This window comes from Ischnura elegans, chromosome X, assembly GCF_921293095.1.
Source record: "Ischnura elegans chromosome X, ioIscEleg1.1, whole genome shotgun sequence".
Lineage (NCBI taxonomy): Eukaryota > Metazoa > Arthropoda > Insecta > Odonata > Coenagrionidae > Ischnura > Ischnura elegans.
In genome coordinates, this window is record NC_060259.1 from 73,487,664 (window position 1) to 73,503,884 (window position 16,221).

General features: G+C 38.7%; 1 protein-coding gene across 1 annotated transcript in view; it reads right to left on the bottom strand.

Annotated features, from left to right (window-relative positions):
• Positions 1–14,574, bottom strand: part of LOC124171186 (cadherin-like and PC-esterase domain-containing protein 1) — a 280,152-nt gene extending 265,578 nt beyond the window's left edge. The window contains exon 1 of the mRNA XM_046550325.1: positions 14,357–14,574. Coding sequence (XP_046406281.1) covers positions 14,357–14,536 — 180 coding nt within the window. The 5' untranslated portion in view covers positions 14,537–14,574. The remainder of the gene's footprint in view (positions 1–14,356) is intronic.
• Between the last annotated feature and the right edge of the window lie 1,647 nt (positions 14,575–16,221).

Sequence of the window (16,221 nt, forward strand, 5' to 3'; positions counted from 1 at the left end):
CGTGGGCTCGGGTTCAAATCCCGTCGGTGGCAGAGAAATGTCAGAGACTGCCCGATCCCTGCTTGAATGTTTTGTGGGAGACATTTCAAGCGCAACACTCCGTCCGTCGGATGGGACGTTAAGCCATAGTCTCCTTGATGCCATTCGTTAAGAGGAGGCTAATGCCGACGCCGGGTTTCTCTCCACCCTTCCTTCCATACCATTCCCTCATGGCGCAAATGACCTCAGCTGCCGGTCGCCTCTTCTAAATACCATACCATAACAATTTAAACTTTCCAAAGTGGAATTTATAATTTCTTTTAAATCAAACTTTAAGAATAAATCTACTCATTTTACCGATTAATAGCTAGAAAATGAACTGAACTTAGCAACTGAAAATTTGATTGACTCTATAACATTCGTGAATGATATGAGAAACGTTCCCTTCTCGGCTCAATATATTTCGAGAAAGAGAACGTGTATATCAAATGGAGGTTGGAGGAATAGCTTGCGGCACTTGATGGCTGAAGAGGGCTCAGAACGTTTTCTCAATAAGTCTTTTCTCACTAATATTGACTCGCTTATAAAAAGGCTAAGCTAAAGGGCTTTCAAATTTTCAGCGTAGGTACAGTGGACCATTTTCAAATAATTGCACGTGTCTCCAAATTCAAAATTTTAAGTCGACACCTTGATAGGACCTTAAGGATGATACCTCATGTATAATATAATTGTAACGTCGCGAAAAATGGCAAAATAGAACTGCATGTGTGGGGGTGATGAGTCCTTTTAATATTTTGTCCCAAGAAGACGCAGCACAGTAGGTCGTGGGCAATCCGAAACACACGTTCACTCTTTTCTCTATCTCTGGTCCAATGAATGTAAAAGACCCATTGAATTTTCCCTTCAATATCGTAGAACTCTATCAAGAAATTGGACCGAAAAGTCACAGAGAAAGGAAGGTTTCATGATCATGGTGTTGCTAGCGAACCTAAATACCACTTATATTCATGCTTTCGCAGATTACAGGATCTGCTTCGGTAAAACACGTAACTTAACTTTTGTTGGCAGTTTATTGCCATGACTGTTATGGAATCGAGAGGATAAAAACTTTTCCATCGATTTCCCTATCAAAAAGTAAAGAATATGGACGATCAAATATTTCGGGTTGCCTATTTTCTGCAATGATATTCCCGGGGTACACCATATCGGGTCTTCTAACCGATGAAAACCACTATCATAATGAATTTTTCACCAGAAATATTGTCTTTCCACCTAAATTATGGCGATGATTTCTGAAAATATGATATTTTATTGAACATACCCAAATTTGAGGCAAGAAACCTGGCAAGATACTGATCTATTCAGAAAAAACACTGTTTTAATGTCGCAACAGGTGTTCAATTCATTATGGGTATTATCATTTGCTCCAAGGATCAAGTGGAAAATCGATGCAACGTTAGTAATTAAATCTTACTCCCCACCGTTGTAATACATGGAAATCCTTCACTTAAGAAAAGCTGTGATAAAAATTAAATTTTATTTTTCTAAAGTAAAATATATATTCTTCACATTAGGTACTCACCATCAGAAAAATATCACTGCGGCTAATATCCTTCCATGGACTTATGAAATTCAACGCCACTGGGAAGATCATTACGCTCTCCAGCGTTATCAACCCTTAAACAAGTTTACGTGCGTCCATAGTATTAGGGGAGCACAAGACTCAATGAATTTCTTCTCATTAAAGGAACGATAAACAGTAATGATTGTAAATATTTAATTCGAGAAAACAGCAGATGAGATTTATTTCAACTCCGTTTTCTTCACATCGACTTCATTTCAAAATAGAGATGAACATATAAAATTCTAAGTAACTCTAACGCTGACCTCCACAGGGAAAACCACTATATTTTGATGGAAGATGCGACTTTCTAGTCCCAATCTCGCCCAATAAAGACGTTTATTATTATTATTAATATTATTATTGAATATAATTATAATTATTAATTATTATTAAATAATGATATTACTATTATTTAAATTAATATATTTGAAATTGCATGTATATATAAAAAATGACAGGGGTCCAGGATAACTGATTTTTGGTATTATTCTTTCAAGAATTAATTCTAAAAACTGATGTAGCACTTCACACGGTTTAATTCCTGTTGTTCTTAATTATTACTGTCATGGAACCTATTGCCAAGTCCAAGCGACTTAGTGGGGCCAAACTTTATGTATTTATCTTTTGCATTTCAATGTAAATTTCATTGTGTGTTTCATTTGTATTGATTACATTATTATTATTTATATTATTATTGTTAACATTGTTAAACCGCCTTCCTCAATCCATAGAATCAGCAGAAAAATTATTATCAGTGCTAAAGCTATAACTAAAACAGTGGTTTTACGAAAAATATAATTAAATGGTAATGTATAATCCCTGGCATATATTTCATTATTTGAATTTTTCTGTGCACTAAATTAGCTTAATACGGCACCTGCTGACAAGCCTTAATTGGCTTGCGGATCTTACATTAATAAACAGATCATCATGATCTGTTTATTACTGTAAGAAATGTAAGAAAATTGATTTTACGTACGTTTTATGCAATTGTTCAGTTATTTTGCATTTGCTATGTTACAAAATTATGTTCATATTTTTTATATTTCTTTATCAAATTCAATGAATTCGATTACAATATATTTACAATCAGTTCTGTAATTGAAATTTTCGTGAAATTGCATGTTAAAATAAATATATAATTATTAAAAAAATATTATTATTACCATTATCATTATTGTCATTATTATTATTATATTTTAGGATAAATTGAGATTACTCGGGCAAGTATTCACGATCTACTTGTGCTCAATCATCTGCATTCCTTTTACATTTAATCTTGACAAAGTAATATTTGAGCTGAGGCTTCGAGTAACGGCCACAGTTTTCGTCGTCTCCAAATCGGGGCTTTGGCTTTTATGATCCCCAAGATGGGTAGCAGTGTCGGGTCGGCAGCCGCAGAGGTGGCGGCCATTTTCGAGCTCCACGTAAGTCCCAAAGTATCTTTTTTACTTTATGGATGCTCCTCTCCCTTCACTGCTTTCAACCCCTGCACAAAATGCCATAGAACGTCTTCTCGCTATCGAGATGAATAACGACCTCTCCGTGAACCTTTTCCTTATTCTCCTCAGATGCTCTCCTGGCTACGCAGACATTTTAACATCTCATTCAACCTCATGTAAACTATTCCCAGCATTTTAGCATATCGTGTGTTTACCTTCCTGTGCTATACGTAAGATACAATGAGCAACGCCTAATTCTTATGCGGTAAAGTATAATTTTTTAGATGAATATGTGTCTTCTTACAACGAAAAACTACCTTGGTTGTCTGTCAAGGACAGACGTAATTAACTGCTAGGTGTCTTCCTTATCTCCTTATTCCCCGGTTCAGGGCCAAAATACTTAATATATAATACTTTTACACCAAGCACAACGCCGAACTATGAAAACAAGTTCGCCATCTGACCATTATTGCCCCACTCATGGAACCACCAAATTTCATCACTCTTTCTTGGTCAAATCTGCAAAATTATGGAATTCCCACCCCTTTGACGTAAAGAATATTCGAAATACGCAGACATAACTAAACTCAATTCTTCCCTTCTACATAAAAATATAATTCTTTCATTCAGTAAACACAAAAAATGAACTTGTGATGCTGTTGTTCAGTATTACTGTTTCGCCTCAGTTTATGCCAAAAAGAATCTGCGACAATTTTCTTTTCTGCTTTATTTTTAGTTTATTTTTAATTTAGTCTTTGATTGCAAATTTTGATTTAAAAATGTGTTCTAATAATTTTAATTCTTCATTTAGCCATTTCAGTTTCTGTTTTTGGTTATGTTCACACAAGATGATTATGTCATTTTTCTCATTATCGTATAATTTGTTCTAATTTATTTTATACAACATATTTTTGATTGCATGTTTATAAATCACTTTTAATGCTTTTCTTTTTTGAACAATTGCTCAAATCTTTTGTTTGTTGAATAGAGTACTAATTACCTAACGCTCACCACTATTGAAAAAATAGTGCTGTAAGGTGTATTTTACCCAGAGCTAATAAATATATTTTTTATTAATATATTCTTTTTTTATTACCCATTTACCTCGAAAACAGCACAAATTTGGCATTTTACCACGGGGAATAGTCAGTAATTATCACTGAGCCAAAACTAAAACCCATTTACGGATAGGGTCTTCCTACCCCGGCAGAACTCGAAACCGTGACCTTCGGTTTGGCAGGAGAGAACTCTATCCCGCCGCCACCGAGGCCGACAAAAATAATTGAAGAAATCCACACTTGAGAATAGGGTAGTTTCCTTCATCAAAGAAAACGAAAGGCATTGATTGCGATTCGTTACCCACCTTTAGTGTATTCATAATATACAAATTATTTGGTTTTAGGAGTCCCAGTTTAGACGAATGGCAATGGTCAATTTTAACCGCATTTGAAAAAGGCCAGATTGGCGTCCATGCGATGCCACTCCACCTGACGTCACAGGGACCTAATTTCTATACGAGTGGATAGGAGTTTTACATCGTCTGAGATTACCAATTAATGCATGACTCATTGCATGATGCATTGCATGAGGCACAGAGCTCAGGGAAACGTCTCTTAATAATCACCTATTACAACTACCTATGGTCGGAAAGTTACTTTCGTTTGACAGGGTATTAATAATCCTTATTTAAACCAAGCGCTACCTGCTAGCAGCCTGGATCGTATCGGCGCTCATAGCCTCGCACCAAGGGACCTCACATGACGGCAGCCGGAACCAGAATGACGTCACACGGGCATTTCCCAGCTTTCATAATTAGCCGTCGCGTTTTCGCGCGCTTGAAAATTTTCACTTTTCATTAAATAGCGAAAAATAGATATTGCCATTTAAAAATTTAAAGCGTGAAATACGTACTCCATGAGTAATAATCTTTCGATTTAGGCAATAAAAAATAATTGGAAACCTATTAATGAATGACTGAAATCTCTAATATTTTACACATTTAAGTATATAAATGAATTTTAACGTTTTCCTCCGATCGTCAAATGCTAAGAAAAAATTCTTTTACTGCGCACCGGAAGGCGTTTCCCAATGACGCCAACGTTTCGAGAAGACGACTCTTTTTTATCATCTCATGGGTGTGAATTATGACACACGGTAGCGAGAACATCCCAAGAAGATTGATTCCCACACCCGTTGGGAATCCCGAGAAATTTTTCATCAATCTATACGCCGGGAAACCTAAAATTTTACATCCCAAGTAGATGATAGGCAAATCATCCGTCTAAACGTCACTAGGTGAGTTCTCACTGCAGGGTTGAGATTCATACCCAAAAAATGATATGAAAGCCATCTCTCGAAATGTCGGCGTAATCATACCCACCACCCGGTGCAAAACCCGATAAATGTTTTCAGGCCAATGCATTTACTCATCATCATTATTAGTCAACAATCGTAAGATTGGTTTAACGCAGCTCTCGATTCCTTTCTCCCATCCGCTATCCTTTTCATGGCTACGTATTTCTTCTCTTTTACATCTTTTATAACCTGTCCTATGTAACTCATTCGGGGCCGTCCCTTGCCCTTCTTCTTCCCTCCCACCTATCGTACCTCGATTATTTTTATCAGACCACTATATCTCATATTGTGGCCAACGAAGTTGCCCCGTTTGCCCCGTTGTGGCCAACTAAGTTGCCCAACTAAGTTTCCCAACTAAGTTGCCCAACAAAGTTGCCCCGTCTTGTTCTTAAGGTCTTTAGAAGACTTCTCTTTTCTCCCACTCTTCTTAGCACTTCCTCGTTACTTACACGGTCGATCCATATTATGTTCATCATTCTTCGGTAGCTCCATATGTTGAATGCTTCCACTCTTGGCTTTTCTGATGCTGTCAACGTCCAAGCTAACAAGCATTTACTCATGTGACATGTTATTTAACTTCAATATCGTTAAATAGGATTAGTAACCCACTATTTAGCTAAAAGAGTTTACTAATTCATTGAAAATGCCAACGCGATGCAACTTAGGATCATTTTTATTTTTGTTTGTTATATCAGCAGCCAATGATGATACTCGAGTGACTTATTTGATTGGCTTTCGCCACCCTCACTGCTCAAAAAAAGTAACTTACATGGGTAGAGAAACCTTAAGCGAGCATCGCGCAACAATATATAGAGAGATAACGTCATAAACAATTGAATCATTTAATCTGACAATAAATCGCTATTTAATTAATGCAGAAAATATTCTAAAAACCTTTTCTTGGCTAATAAAACTCCTCAACACTCTAGAGCCACTAGCTAGGTACTGGAAACAAATATTCACCGAGTTTGCCACCCAATCAAAAAAGTTAATAACAACACCATAGGCCCAATATTTTAGCGATACTCATCCAATATTCATTTGCTGGGAAGAGAGGTGAGAGGAATGTACACACCGCACATCGGTACTAGATGGAAGCAATTAGTAAAATCAACAACTATAATCGAACGATTTCATAAAAGAATTAAGGACTTCGCTGTTGCAACTGAAAAAATCGAGGAAGTATGAAATAAATTGTCTTTGCACTTTTTTTCATGCACAAAGAATTTTAATACCAAGTTTAGCAATGATATTATTCGATTCGATGCTTCCGATATAACACTTTGTCACGTCTTTCGAAATTGTCAAAGAATTATGAACACCGAAACATGTATGAACATGCGTCGAAACAATCCCAGAATAACTGAAAAATGATGACGAACGTAGGACGAACAAAAATAGAGAAGCATTATATAGAGGATCTTAACCACACATTGTCAAAAGGTAGAGTATGGGCATTGGGCAGGGGGCATTTTCATTTAAATTTTAAACCTCACAATTACCACCAGATTCAATAAGGCACAAAGAATTTAAGTATACCGGGACTAGCCACGGTGATAACTTTTACGGGAGTCACCCGCAATGCACAATTGTGCGAAAATTCCACAGAGAAAAAATCATTCGCCAATCCCGGTCAAGGCGAATGATTTTTTCTCTGTGGAATTTTCGCACAAGGCACAAAGAGTTTTGCGCTAAACTTAGCAGAAGAAGCATTACGGCCAAATGGTAGAGCCCTTGACTAATTATCCAAGGTTAGTGGTTTTGCAGCCTTCCATGAAGCCTTCGTAAACCCCTAAATAAAATTCCTCGAAATGCGATTTGGTCCAGAGAAAGGAATTGGATCACTACCCTGGTATTCCTTATCAGTCTCCATAAAACAAAATAAAATGCGCTGATCAATTATGTGCACGATATAACTGATGAACGATTTATGATCATGCATTTATTGAACAAATTACATATAAAAAAGGGGGTATGTTCAGTGGCGTAAAGAGGGGGGGCCTCGGGGGGCCCGGACCCCCCTCAAATATAAAAAACAATTTCTTTCCTTCATAACAGAAAACAAAATATTGAAAATTCATAAATTTACAACAGAATTATTTCACAAATGAATGTGTTTCGATTATGAAATGTGTTAAAATGAATTTAAAACCCTCAACTTAGTACCGTTTTTAAAAAAAAATTTCCACCCTGGTGTTGGACCCCACCCCTTCCCCCGAAAGAAATTCCTGGCTACGCCACTGGGTATGGCGATAAAAATTAATAGCATGTTACATAATTTCCGATTATTATAATTAGTGAGTTTAATAATTTACCAGTCGAAATTAATTTCATCCATATTTAATTATATCTATCAGCATAAACCTCAAATCATACTGAATTCAATCTCATTCCACTGCAAACAAATCAAAGTGTGCAGAGGAATTTAATAATACAATCACTAATTATAAATTAATTTAACCAAGATACAGTGATTTTACCTTATGAGGATGATGACTGTTGCATAGCGACCCATTCGTTCTGATCCACAAGGCAGCAATACTTGCTGATGAATTTCAAATTCAAAACTAAAACCGTGAAACTCGTAGTTGGGGGAAGAAATTGAGGGGAATTGCGGATATGCCGGCAGATGAGGACGCAACGGCCGTTCGTCTGTCACCGAGCGGCCACCGGCCGTCCCTTTACCGGGAGAAGCCGCCCCGCCGCGGGGGAGGAGCCGTCGGCCCGTCGCCGCTTAATCCGACGTGCGAAATTAGAAGCGGGGGCGCCGGGATCCCTGCAGAGATTGCCCCGCTCACGCCCCCCCCCCCCCGCCCCGGTGACACCCCGCGGTGAATAATCCTCGCGTCCCAACGGAAGAAATTGTCTGCCCCGTTGTTTCGCTCATTTCGCATCGGTTTACGGTGGGCGGTTCACTGTTTCCAATCTCGTCGTAACTGCGGAAATAAAAAAAAAGTGCGGTGCGCTGTCTCCGCACGGCAGGAGGTGATATTCCCAGGCGCCGCTCGATAGGGTCTTGCGGTGATACTAACGCATGCTCAAGACCTTCGTAAAAGGTGATGCGTTTCCTCCTTACCGCTGGTATTCATAACAATATCCTCTCAATTCTTCACAAGTGATAGGTTACACTGCTCTGAAAAAAGAGCTTTAAAAAAATGTTCGGCTACAATTTAGGGTGTTTCTGGCTAATTTTGGGTCTTCGAATCCGAGAATGACCTCCATTTTTTTCTATCACCCTCCATTTTTACGAGCAACCCCTTTATTGGGGAAACCAACCTCCGTATCTAAACTTAGCGCTTTTCATGGAACTTTAATTATGTTATCTGCTTCTGATTAAAAAAAACTGACGTTTTGAGTCAATCAGACTCACGAAAGACACAAACTTAACTGAGGTTGAAAATATTTAGGGGATGAAAATCGAATGAAAAACTTTTAAAAACCATTGAAATAACCATTTTTCTTCGTTTTTTATTGCATATGAAATAGTAGCTAATAGAAAAGTTTTTAAGGCATGAATACACTGCTTACCCCCCTTCATTGTGCAAAGGATTAATATTACATAAGAGATAAGAGACATACATAAAAATTACATAAGAGGGGAAGGAGACTGTAGGAGGTGGTATAAAGAGCTGCCTCAAAAATCTGGTGTAAGGTTTCCTTTAAAACAGTGGCATATCCAACAGGAACCGAAGGTAAATCGTGGCCGTTGTTCAGGAAAACAACCTTTAAACTTGTCTTCAACGATTCGATGAATAATTATTGTTAGCGAATGTGTATTTCAATACGTATGTTATACGTATACGTATGTTATACGTATGTTTGCGCTTAAGGCGTCGTGTGAATGAATTAAGTAGTATAAATACATATATGCTGTAAAGTTGCAACATATATCAGGGTCTAAGGTCCAAATTTTTTTTTCAAAATTGGATAATATATTAACCACTGCCGCTTGAGCCCTAATGTTTAAAATTTTGTGAAACTTCAGGCTGAATTTGGAGACAAACAAATATGGAGGATAAATCACTGCAACTGAACCCGCTTTGGTAACAAGCAATGATGAGTCTAGCATTCAAGATTATATTGACATATTTATAGTTCATCCAAAGAACACGTTCTGCATACGTTCACTGTATTTCGATCAAGGGCGTAAGACACTTCTGCTCTCATGAGACAAGTTTAGAAGACACGGATGAATCGCAACTTTTAACCGATACAGATATTCATAATGAGTATTTCCCAACCTGTTATTAATAAACATATTTTTACACATATTTTTGACACCTTGACCTTAGTTGGCCGCATTATGAGGCATAATGGCTAGATGAAAACAATCATAGAAGAACAAGTGAGAGGGAAGAAGGGCAAGGGACGGCGCTGAATGAGTTGCATACATAGTTTTATGGGATTGGTTATAAAGATGTAAAAAAGAATAAGTATGTAAATACGTATTATGTCAAGGATAGCGGATAGGAGGGAGGAATGGAGATCTTCGTCAAACCAATCTTAGGATTTTTTTACTAATATGATGATGATATTAACACTTATAAATTTTTCTCCTCCCATTTTCAATGACACTTTCTTTAAAAACTGTCGATATAACCAAGTCTGTAAAAAATTCAAGTGTAAAAGAAAATCAATTGTAATAGGCAGAGTAACCTCCTACTTGCAATACGTTGACTCAGCACATGCAGCAGAAGCCAAAACTGGCATTTATTAAATGACGCATAAAATACTGGAGTATTTTTGTTAATAGTAAACGGTATTTATTTTTTTTCTTTTAAAGCATGGGTCGTGAGAAAATTTTTGCAAATCACTATAACTTGAAAGGTTTGGTTAAACTCAGGTGAAATGTAAAGGCGGTCGATTTTGAAAGTGACCTTACTCTCTTCCACGTCGAATATTTCCGAATAACTAGTAGTCCGTTTAACCACTTATTGTTTATATATATGCATTATAAACGCGATATTTTGCGTGAATCTATCTTCAAAACGGCACACAGTGATGAAATTACGGCTGATATTAGTTATTATATTTGGTAAATAATGTTTCATTTTCATTATGAGCTATTTAAGTTGTTTTGTCGAAAACATGAATGGAAACTAAAACAGTGTCATTTACTCGTAAATCATACGCTGGATTCAAACCCACAACCCTTGGATCATCAGGTGATGCATTATCATATTACAACCGAGCCATATTACTCAGGTCCACTTGCACTGCACCATAATCCCCGCTGAATAGGCTCGTTTCATTGCTTCAACTTTTTGCCCTAAACTGCTTAGTGGAGGGGTAGGAAATGGATATAATCCAACCCACGCAGCCCTTGAGGCCTTCAATCCCCAGGATACGGGGGACCCATCCCCCTTTTCGCCACCCCAAAAACAACGCCACGCCCCCGACAACCCCCCTGCCCCGAAAAATGAAGACGCGCGTGAGAAACCGTGTCTTCAACTCGTAGCTTCCACTATAGTGCCGTAAAGTTATCGAAGTTTGCCTCCGACTTTACAGTGTGCACCACTTCCGCTTGACTGGTGTATTTTTCTGATGTATTGCACGTTTAAAACTCAAAATACCCACTGGAAATGCTCAGGGTATATTGAGAAAATCCTCACCAATATTTGCGTACACCACAAATATGAAAACTTTACCTCAATATATTCTCAAACGCTTACATTAAATGTAAAGTCAAATGTCGACAAAGTCCTACCTCAAATACCCAACAAATTTCTAGATTATAAAATAAAATTTAAACAAGTAAAAAGACACCAAAAATGACCAAATAAGATTGACCGAGAGGGAGTGATACGTTCTATAAACCGCAGCTACGCAAATGGCATTATGGCCTGCATAGCTACAATATAAACTTATATCTATGTACCGGTTGGATAGAGTACCGGAAACAGTAACGAGGCTCAGCGCCGGTCAATCTATCAATAGGATAGAAATCGAAATTATTTATTATTCTCCGAAAATCTCGAGTATCTTAGAATAAAATATGTCCAAAAAATTATACTTGTCGAGGAATCAAGTTATTTTTCTTCGCACACGAGCGTATAGATAAAACTAATGTATTCTATAACACGTATAGAGAAAATTGGCTTTTTACGAAATACTTACAACATATGTATAACTCGTAAATTATATGCATCTTGGAAATAAAGGAATAAAACTTTGTGAGGTTCACTTGTAAAGAAACAATTTATAAGAACCTACATTTGGAGTATACCTACTCCTATACGGAAGTGAGGCATGGAAAATGACCGCAGCGGAAAAAGCAAGGATAGAGGCCTTCGAAATGTGGTGCTACAGAAGAATGATGAAAATCAAATGGATCGACCGAGTTAGTAACGAGGAAGTCCTAAGAGGAGTGGGAGAGAAGAGAAGCCTCATGAAAACCTTAACAAGAAGACGGAACAACCTTATATGCCACATCTTGAGACATGATGGCCTGATGAAGACAATCGTCGAAGGACAAGTGGAAGGCAAGAATGGCAAAGGAAGACCTCGAACAAAATATATGGAACAAGTAAAGAGAGATGTGAAAGAGAAGAAATACGTAGGTGTGAAAAGATTAGCTGATAGGAGAACTGAGTGGAGAGCTGCGTCAAACTAATCCTAGGATTGTTGACCAGTGATGATGATGAATGTCTAAACCTGGGTCGGTTAAGTTAAACTTCTGTGGAACATACAACGGTGTATGTTTTATTATGTTTCCTGTCACCAAGTTCCACCAAGTATCGCCATCCAGCCGTAAGTTGATGACTGTCCTTCGACGATTGTCTTCATCAGGCCATCATGTCTCAAGATGTGGCCTATAAGGTTGTTCCGTCTTCTTATAAAGGTTTTCATGAGGCTTCTCTTCTCTCCTACCCTTCTTAGGACTTCCTCGTTACTAACTCGGTCGATCCATTTGATTTTCATCATTCTTCTGTAGCACCACATTTCGAAGGCCTCTATCCTTGCTTTCTCCGCTGCGGTCATCGTCCATGCCTCACTTCCGTGTAGGAGCATACTCCAAATGTAGGTTCTTATAAATTGTTTCTTTACTTCCATTTCTAAGTTTCCCGCTGTAAGCAGGTCTCTCTTTTGGTGGAATGCTCTCTTCGCCTGGGCTATTCTGCTGATAATTTCTTTCTTGCTCCTCCCGTCACTAGTTATCTTGCTTCCCAAATAACAGAATTCATCCACCTCTATCAGTTTTTGCCTCCCTATTTTAATGTTGGTCTTGAATTCTTCTCTTCTGCTGCATACTAAATTACACTATATCATTTTCAAAGGTGAATAAATACAAATTTGCGAGCTTATTTAGCCCAACCTGACCTTGAGGAATCCATTTCCTCGTTGGCTTTTCCCCCTCCCACCATCATCACCTCCTCCCCGTCTTAACCCCCCCTCCCTGGTATGAATAAGCTCGCAAATTTTTGTATATTCACCTTTGAAAATGACATAGTTTAATGTCAAAACCTCGATCGGCTAAGCAAAACTTCTGTGGAACATATAACAATTTATCTTTTATTATGTTTCAAGAAAGGTCATCAAAGACCAAGAATAAAACTCTCACTACATCTCGAAAAAAACTGCCCTTGTACATTTCACCTCCGAAAAAAATATAGGTGGATAAGAAACTAATTCTTGATATGGTTCGAATGAGTATATCAAAATACCAAATCAGTTATATTTCCAGCTTTACCAGACAGGATAATTGTGTAATTTTGAGGACGAGGGACGCATCATAAATAATATATCCTCTAAAATCAATTTCACTCTAGATCCGTGGTTGGTTCTGTGCCATCAACTTAAGTCAGCGACCCGAAGATTGGTTTGACGCAGTTCTTCACTCGGCTCTTCAATTATCTAACTATTTACTATTTGCGTATCTCTTCTATTTACATCCTAGATAACTTATTCTATGTAACTCATTTCGGGTCTTCCTGCGCCTATCTTCCCATCCACTCATCCTTCCACGATTGATGGATAATGTCATCAATTGTTGTTGTCCTTGCAGGACCGAAACTAGGATGTGGATGCCGCGGGGCCTACTTTGGTGGGAGGGCCACAGTTTTGAGGTGTTTTCAATTCGTAACATCATAACAAGAAATGCAAGTTACACAATTTTAAACAAATTTCCAGAGCTATATTAACAATGGTAACGGATAAATTGTTTTTATCAGCAGCGTTAACCATTTATTAACGCCAATGTTGGCGACTACATATTAACCAAAAAACAACCGATTCACTTCGAATCCCCTTGCGCATGATGATATTTTTCTATTTTTCCGATTTTGTAAGATTTCCTTTACCTCTATTTTTGGGACCGTGTTTTGTGGATGTGGGAGTCCAATTGTACGTCTCATGCTGGTGACTGATCACCCCCTGCCAAATACCCCAGATATACTCGCAGGGTATTATGTAGATGTAGATTGGTGGAAGGCATATGCTTGATTGGTGGCCCAGGTCACTTGCCCCCCTTTTAATCCGGCCCTGGGTCCTTGATATTCTCGAATAAAAATCTTCTTGGCTTCGTATGTTTCGCATGTTTCGCACGACATTAAAATTAAAAAAGGAACTTTGTGCTTTCACATGAATATTTATTCACAAATTTACTACCATGATTTCAACGTTAGACGTCATCATCAGGTGATCAACGTTAGTCGTCATCATCAAGTTCTTCTTTTTAATTTTAATAGAGTCTAGTTAAGTTAAGTTTACTAGAGCGGAACTTAATCCTTGGCTTAAGAAGATCGGCCAATCGGGAATGTTACGTCCTAATGTTAAGTAAAGTTAAGTTCAGTTAAGTGGAGTTAAATTATGTTAAACCATGTACAATTAATAAATTTAATTTAGGTTTACGTAAACGGGACTTGATACTTGACAAAAGAAAAGCGGCCAACCGCGAGCTTCGTGTCCACTTGAACGAGGCATGCATTCCATTGAGGGACGGTGTGTGCCGTCTCACCTTTCCGAGGAGGCGTTTGAGCCGAGCGAGGGGCAGCGGGTGCGGTGCGGCGTGGGGCGCGGGGAGTCGTACTTGCGCCGCCTGGAAGCCGAGGCGGCAGGTGAGGAAGAGTGAGAGCAGGGAGAGGGCGGACGCCACCACGAGCAGGTCCCACACCGAGCCCAGCCGCGCCAACCTCATGCTGCACCACGGGGGGGGTGAGGCTGGCTGCTGCTTCCGGCTGGCCCTCTGCCCCCTCCGAGACACTGGAACGATAGTATCAACATGTTGAGTCTCTCGTCGGGGATCTGCGAAAGATATAAAACAGTCGCTGGCACACAAAGATAGTGGCATCCCTCCCTCTCTTGCCCATGAACTTGGTAAAAAAAGGCTCGTGGCGTCACGATGGACGTTTTTCAGAGTTGGTTCTTCTCTCTTTGAAGAAAGAAACAAAATTTGTAAAGCTCTGATGTTATTGATCAAGGACGGTCTGTGGTGATTGGGGGCACTCGGCTAGGAGCATGATGGGGTCTATCTTACGGGGTTGCCCCGAATAATTTTGGGAAACTTTATGCCCGGAAATGGTTTTGGAATATAGATAATTTTTATGGCTCTATTATACAAATTATCCATATCTTCCGCTGACGATTTAAACCAGAAACTGACTACAGTTTATAATTGTGGACCGAATTTGAAATCGAAATGGCCAAGTGGAACGCCACGGTGAATACCTTTTATTTACTAGGCATTGTTTAACAAACATTCAGTGAATTTTCTCCTAAAAACTGCGCTCATATCTAAAAAACACGCTAAAATTACTTTTTCGAATAACCCTTTCATAAAAGCCTCAGGTTCTCTTTTATCATACCTTTATTTTATTTTTTATGAATTTTTTTACACTAGGAAGGTTATAGATTAAGCAACTTATGAAAATGTAGATATTTACAAATCCAAAAAACTGGTTCAAGTAATCAGGGTCTTTTTTAATTACACCTTTCATATAAGCCTCGCAATAGACGCAGACGTTGCAGGGGCCCCCTAAGCATGGAGCACTTAGCGATTGCCGACCAGCTGGCCTGGCCAGACCGCCCTTGTTATTGATATTTTATTTTCTATGTACATAAAAGAGGATGCCTGTTTGTATATCCGCTATGCGTTTCCATACGGCTGAACCGATTCCAACCAAAGTTCGTAAATAGGTGTATTTCCTGCTCTTAAACACCGTGGTCTTACTTTCAGTTGCGTCCAACGCGTCCTTCGCGTCGTTTTCTTATTACCATTTGTTACGTTACTCGTTAAAATTCTGTGGTTGGACATCCTGCCGGGTAGGTGCACCTCTTCACTCGCTCAAAGGGAACACATAACTCAAAGGACACTACACTTGCCCATTAATCCTATCAGCGCAAACCTTTTGCGGGGGTATGAGTTCACAAGACGTTTTTAGGAGAACGTCATGGCAAAATTAGCAGTGCCGGAACGCACTTTCTTTAACTTTTTTAGAAGTGAAATTTTACTATGTGTTTTTTTATGAAAAGTTGTTATTTACATTTTAATGCGATTTTGTAAAGCATCGCAAGCGAGGAATGTGAGACTCAAAATAAAAGGTGGGGGAAAACCTAAGCAGGTAGAGCAATTCAACTATTTGGGCAGCGCATTAGGGGAAAAGGGATACAGTAGCAATTACATTGCACTAGCAAAGGAGGCGTTCATGAACAGGAAGGAGCTTCTGAGAGGATCGTTATGTAAGAGTTTAGAGAAAAGGTTAGTGAAGAGTTTGAGCTGAAGTGTAGCTCTCTACGGTGCGGAAACGTGGACACTGAGGAAAGAAGACGAGAGAAGATTGGAGGCATTCGAGATGTGGGTGTGAAGAAGAATGGAGAAGGTTT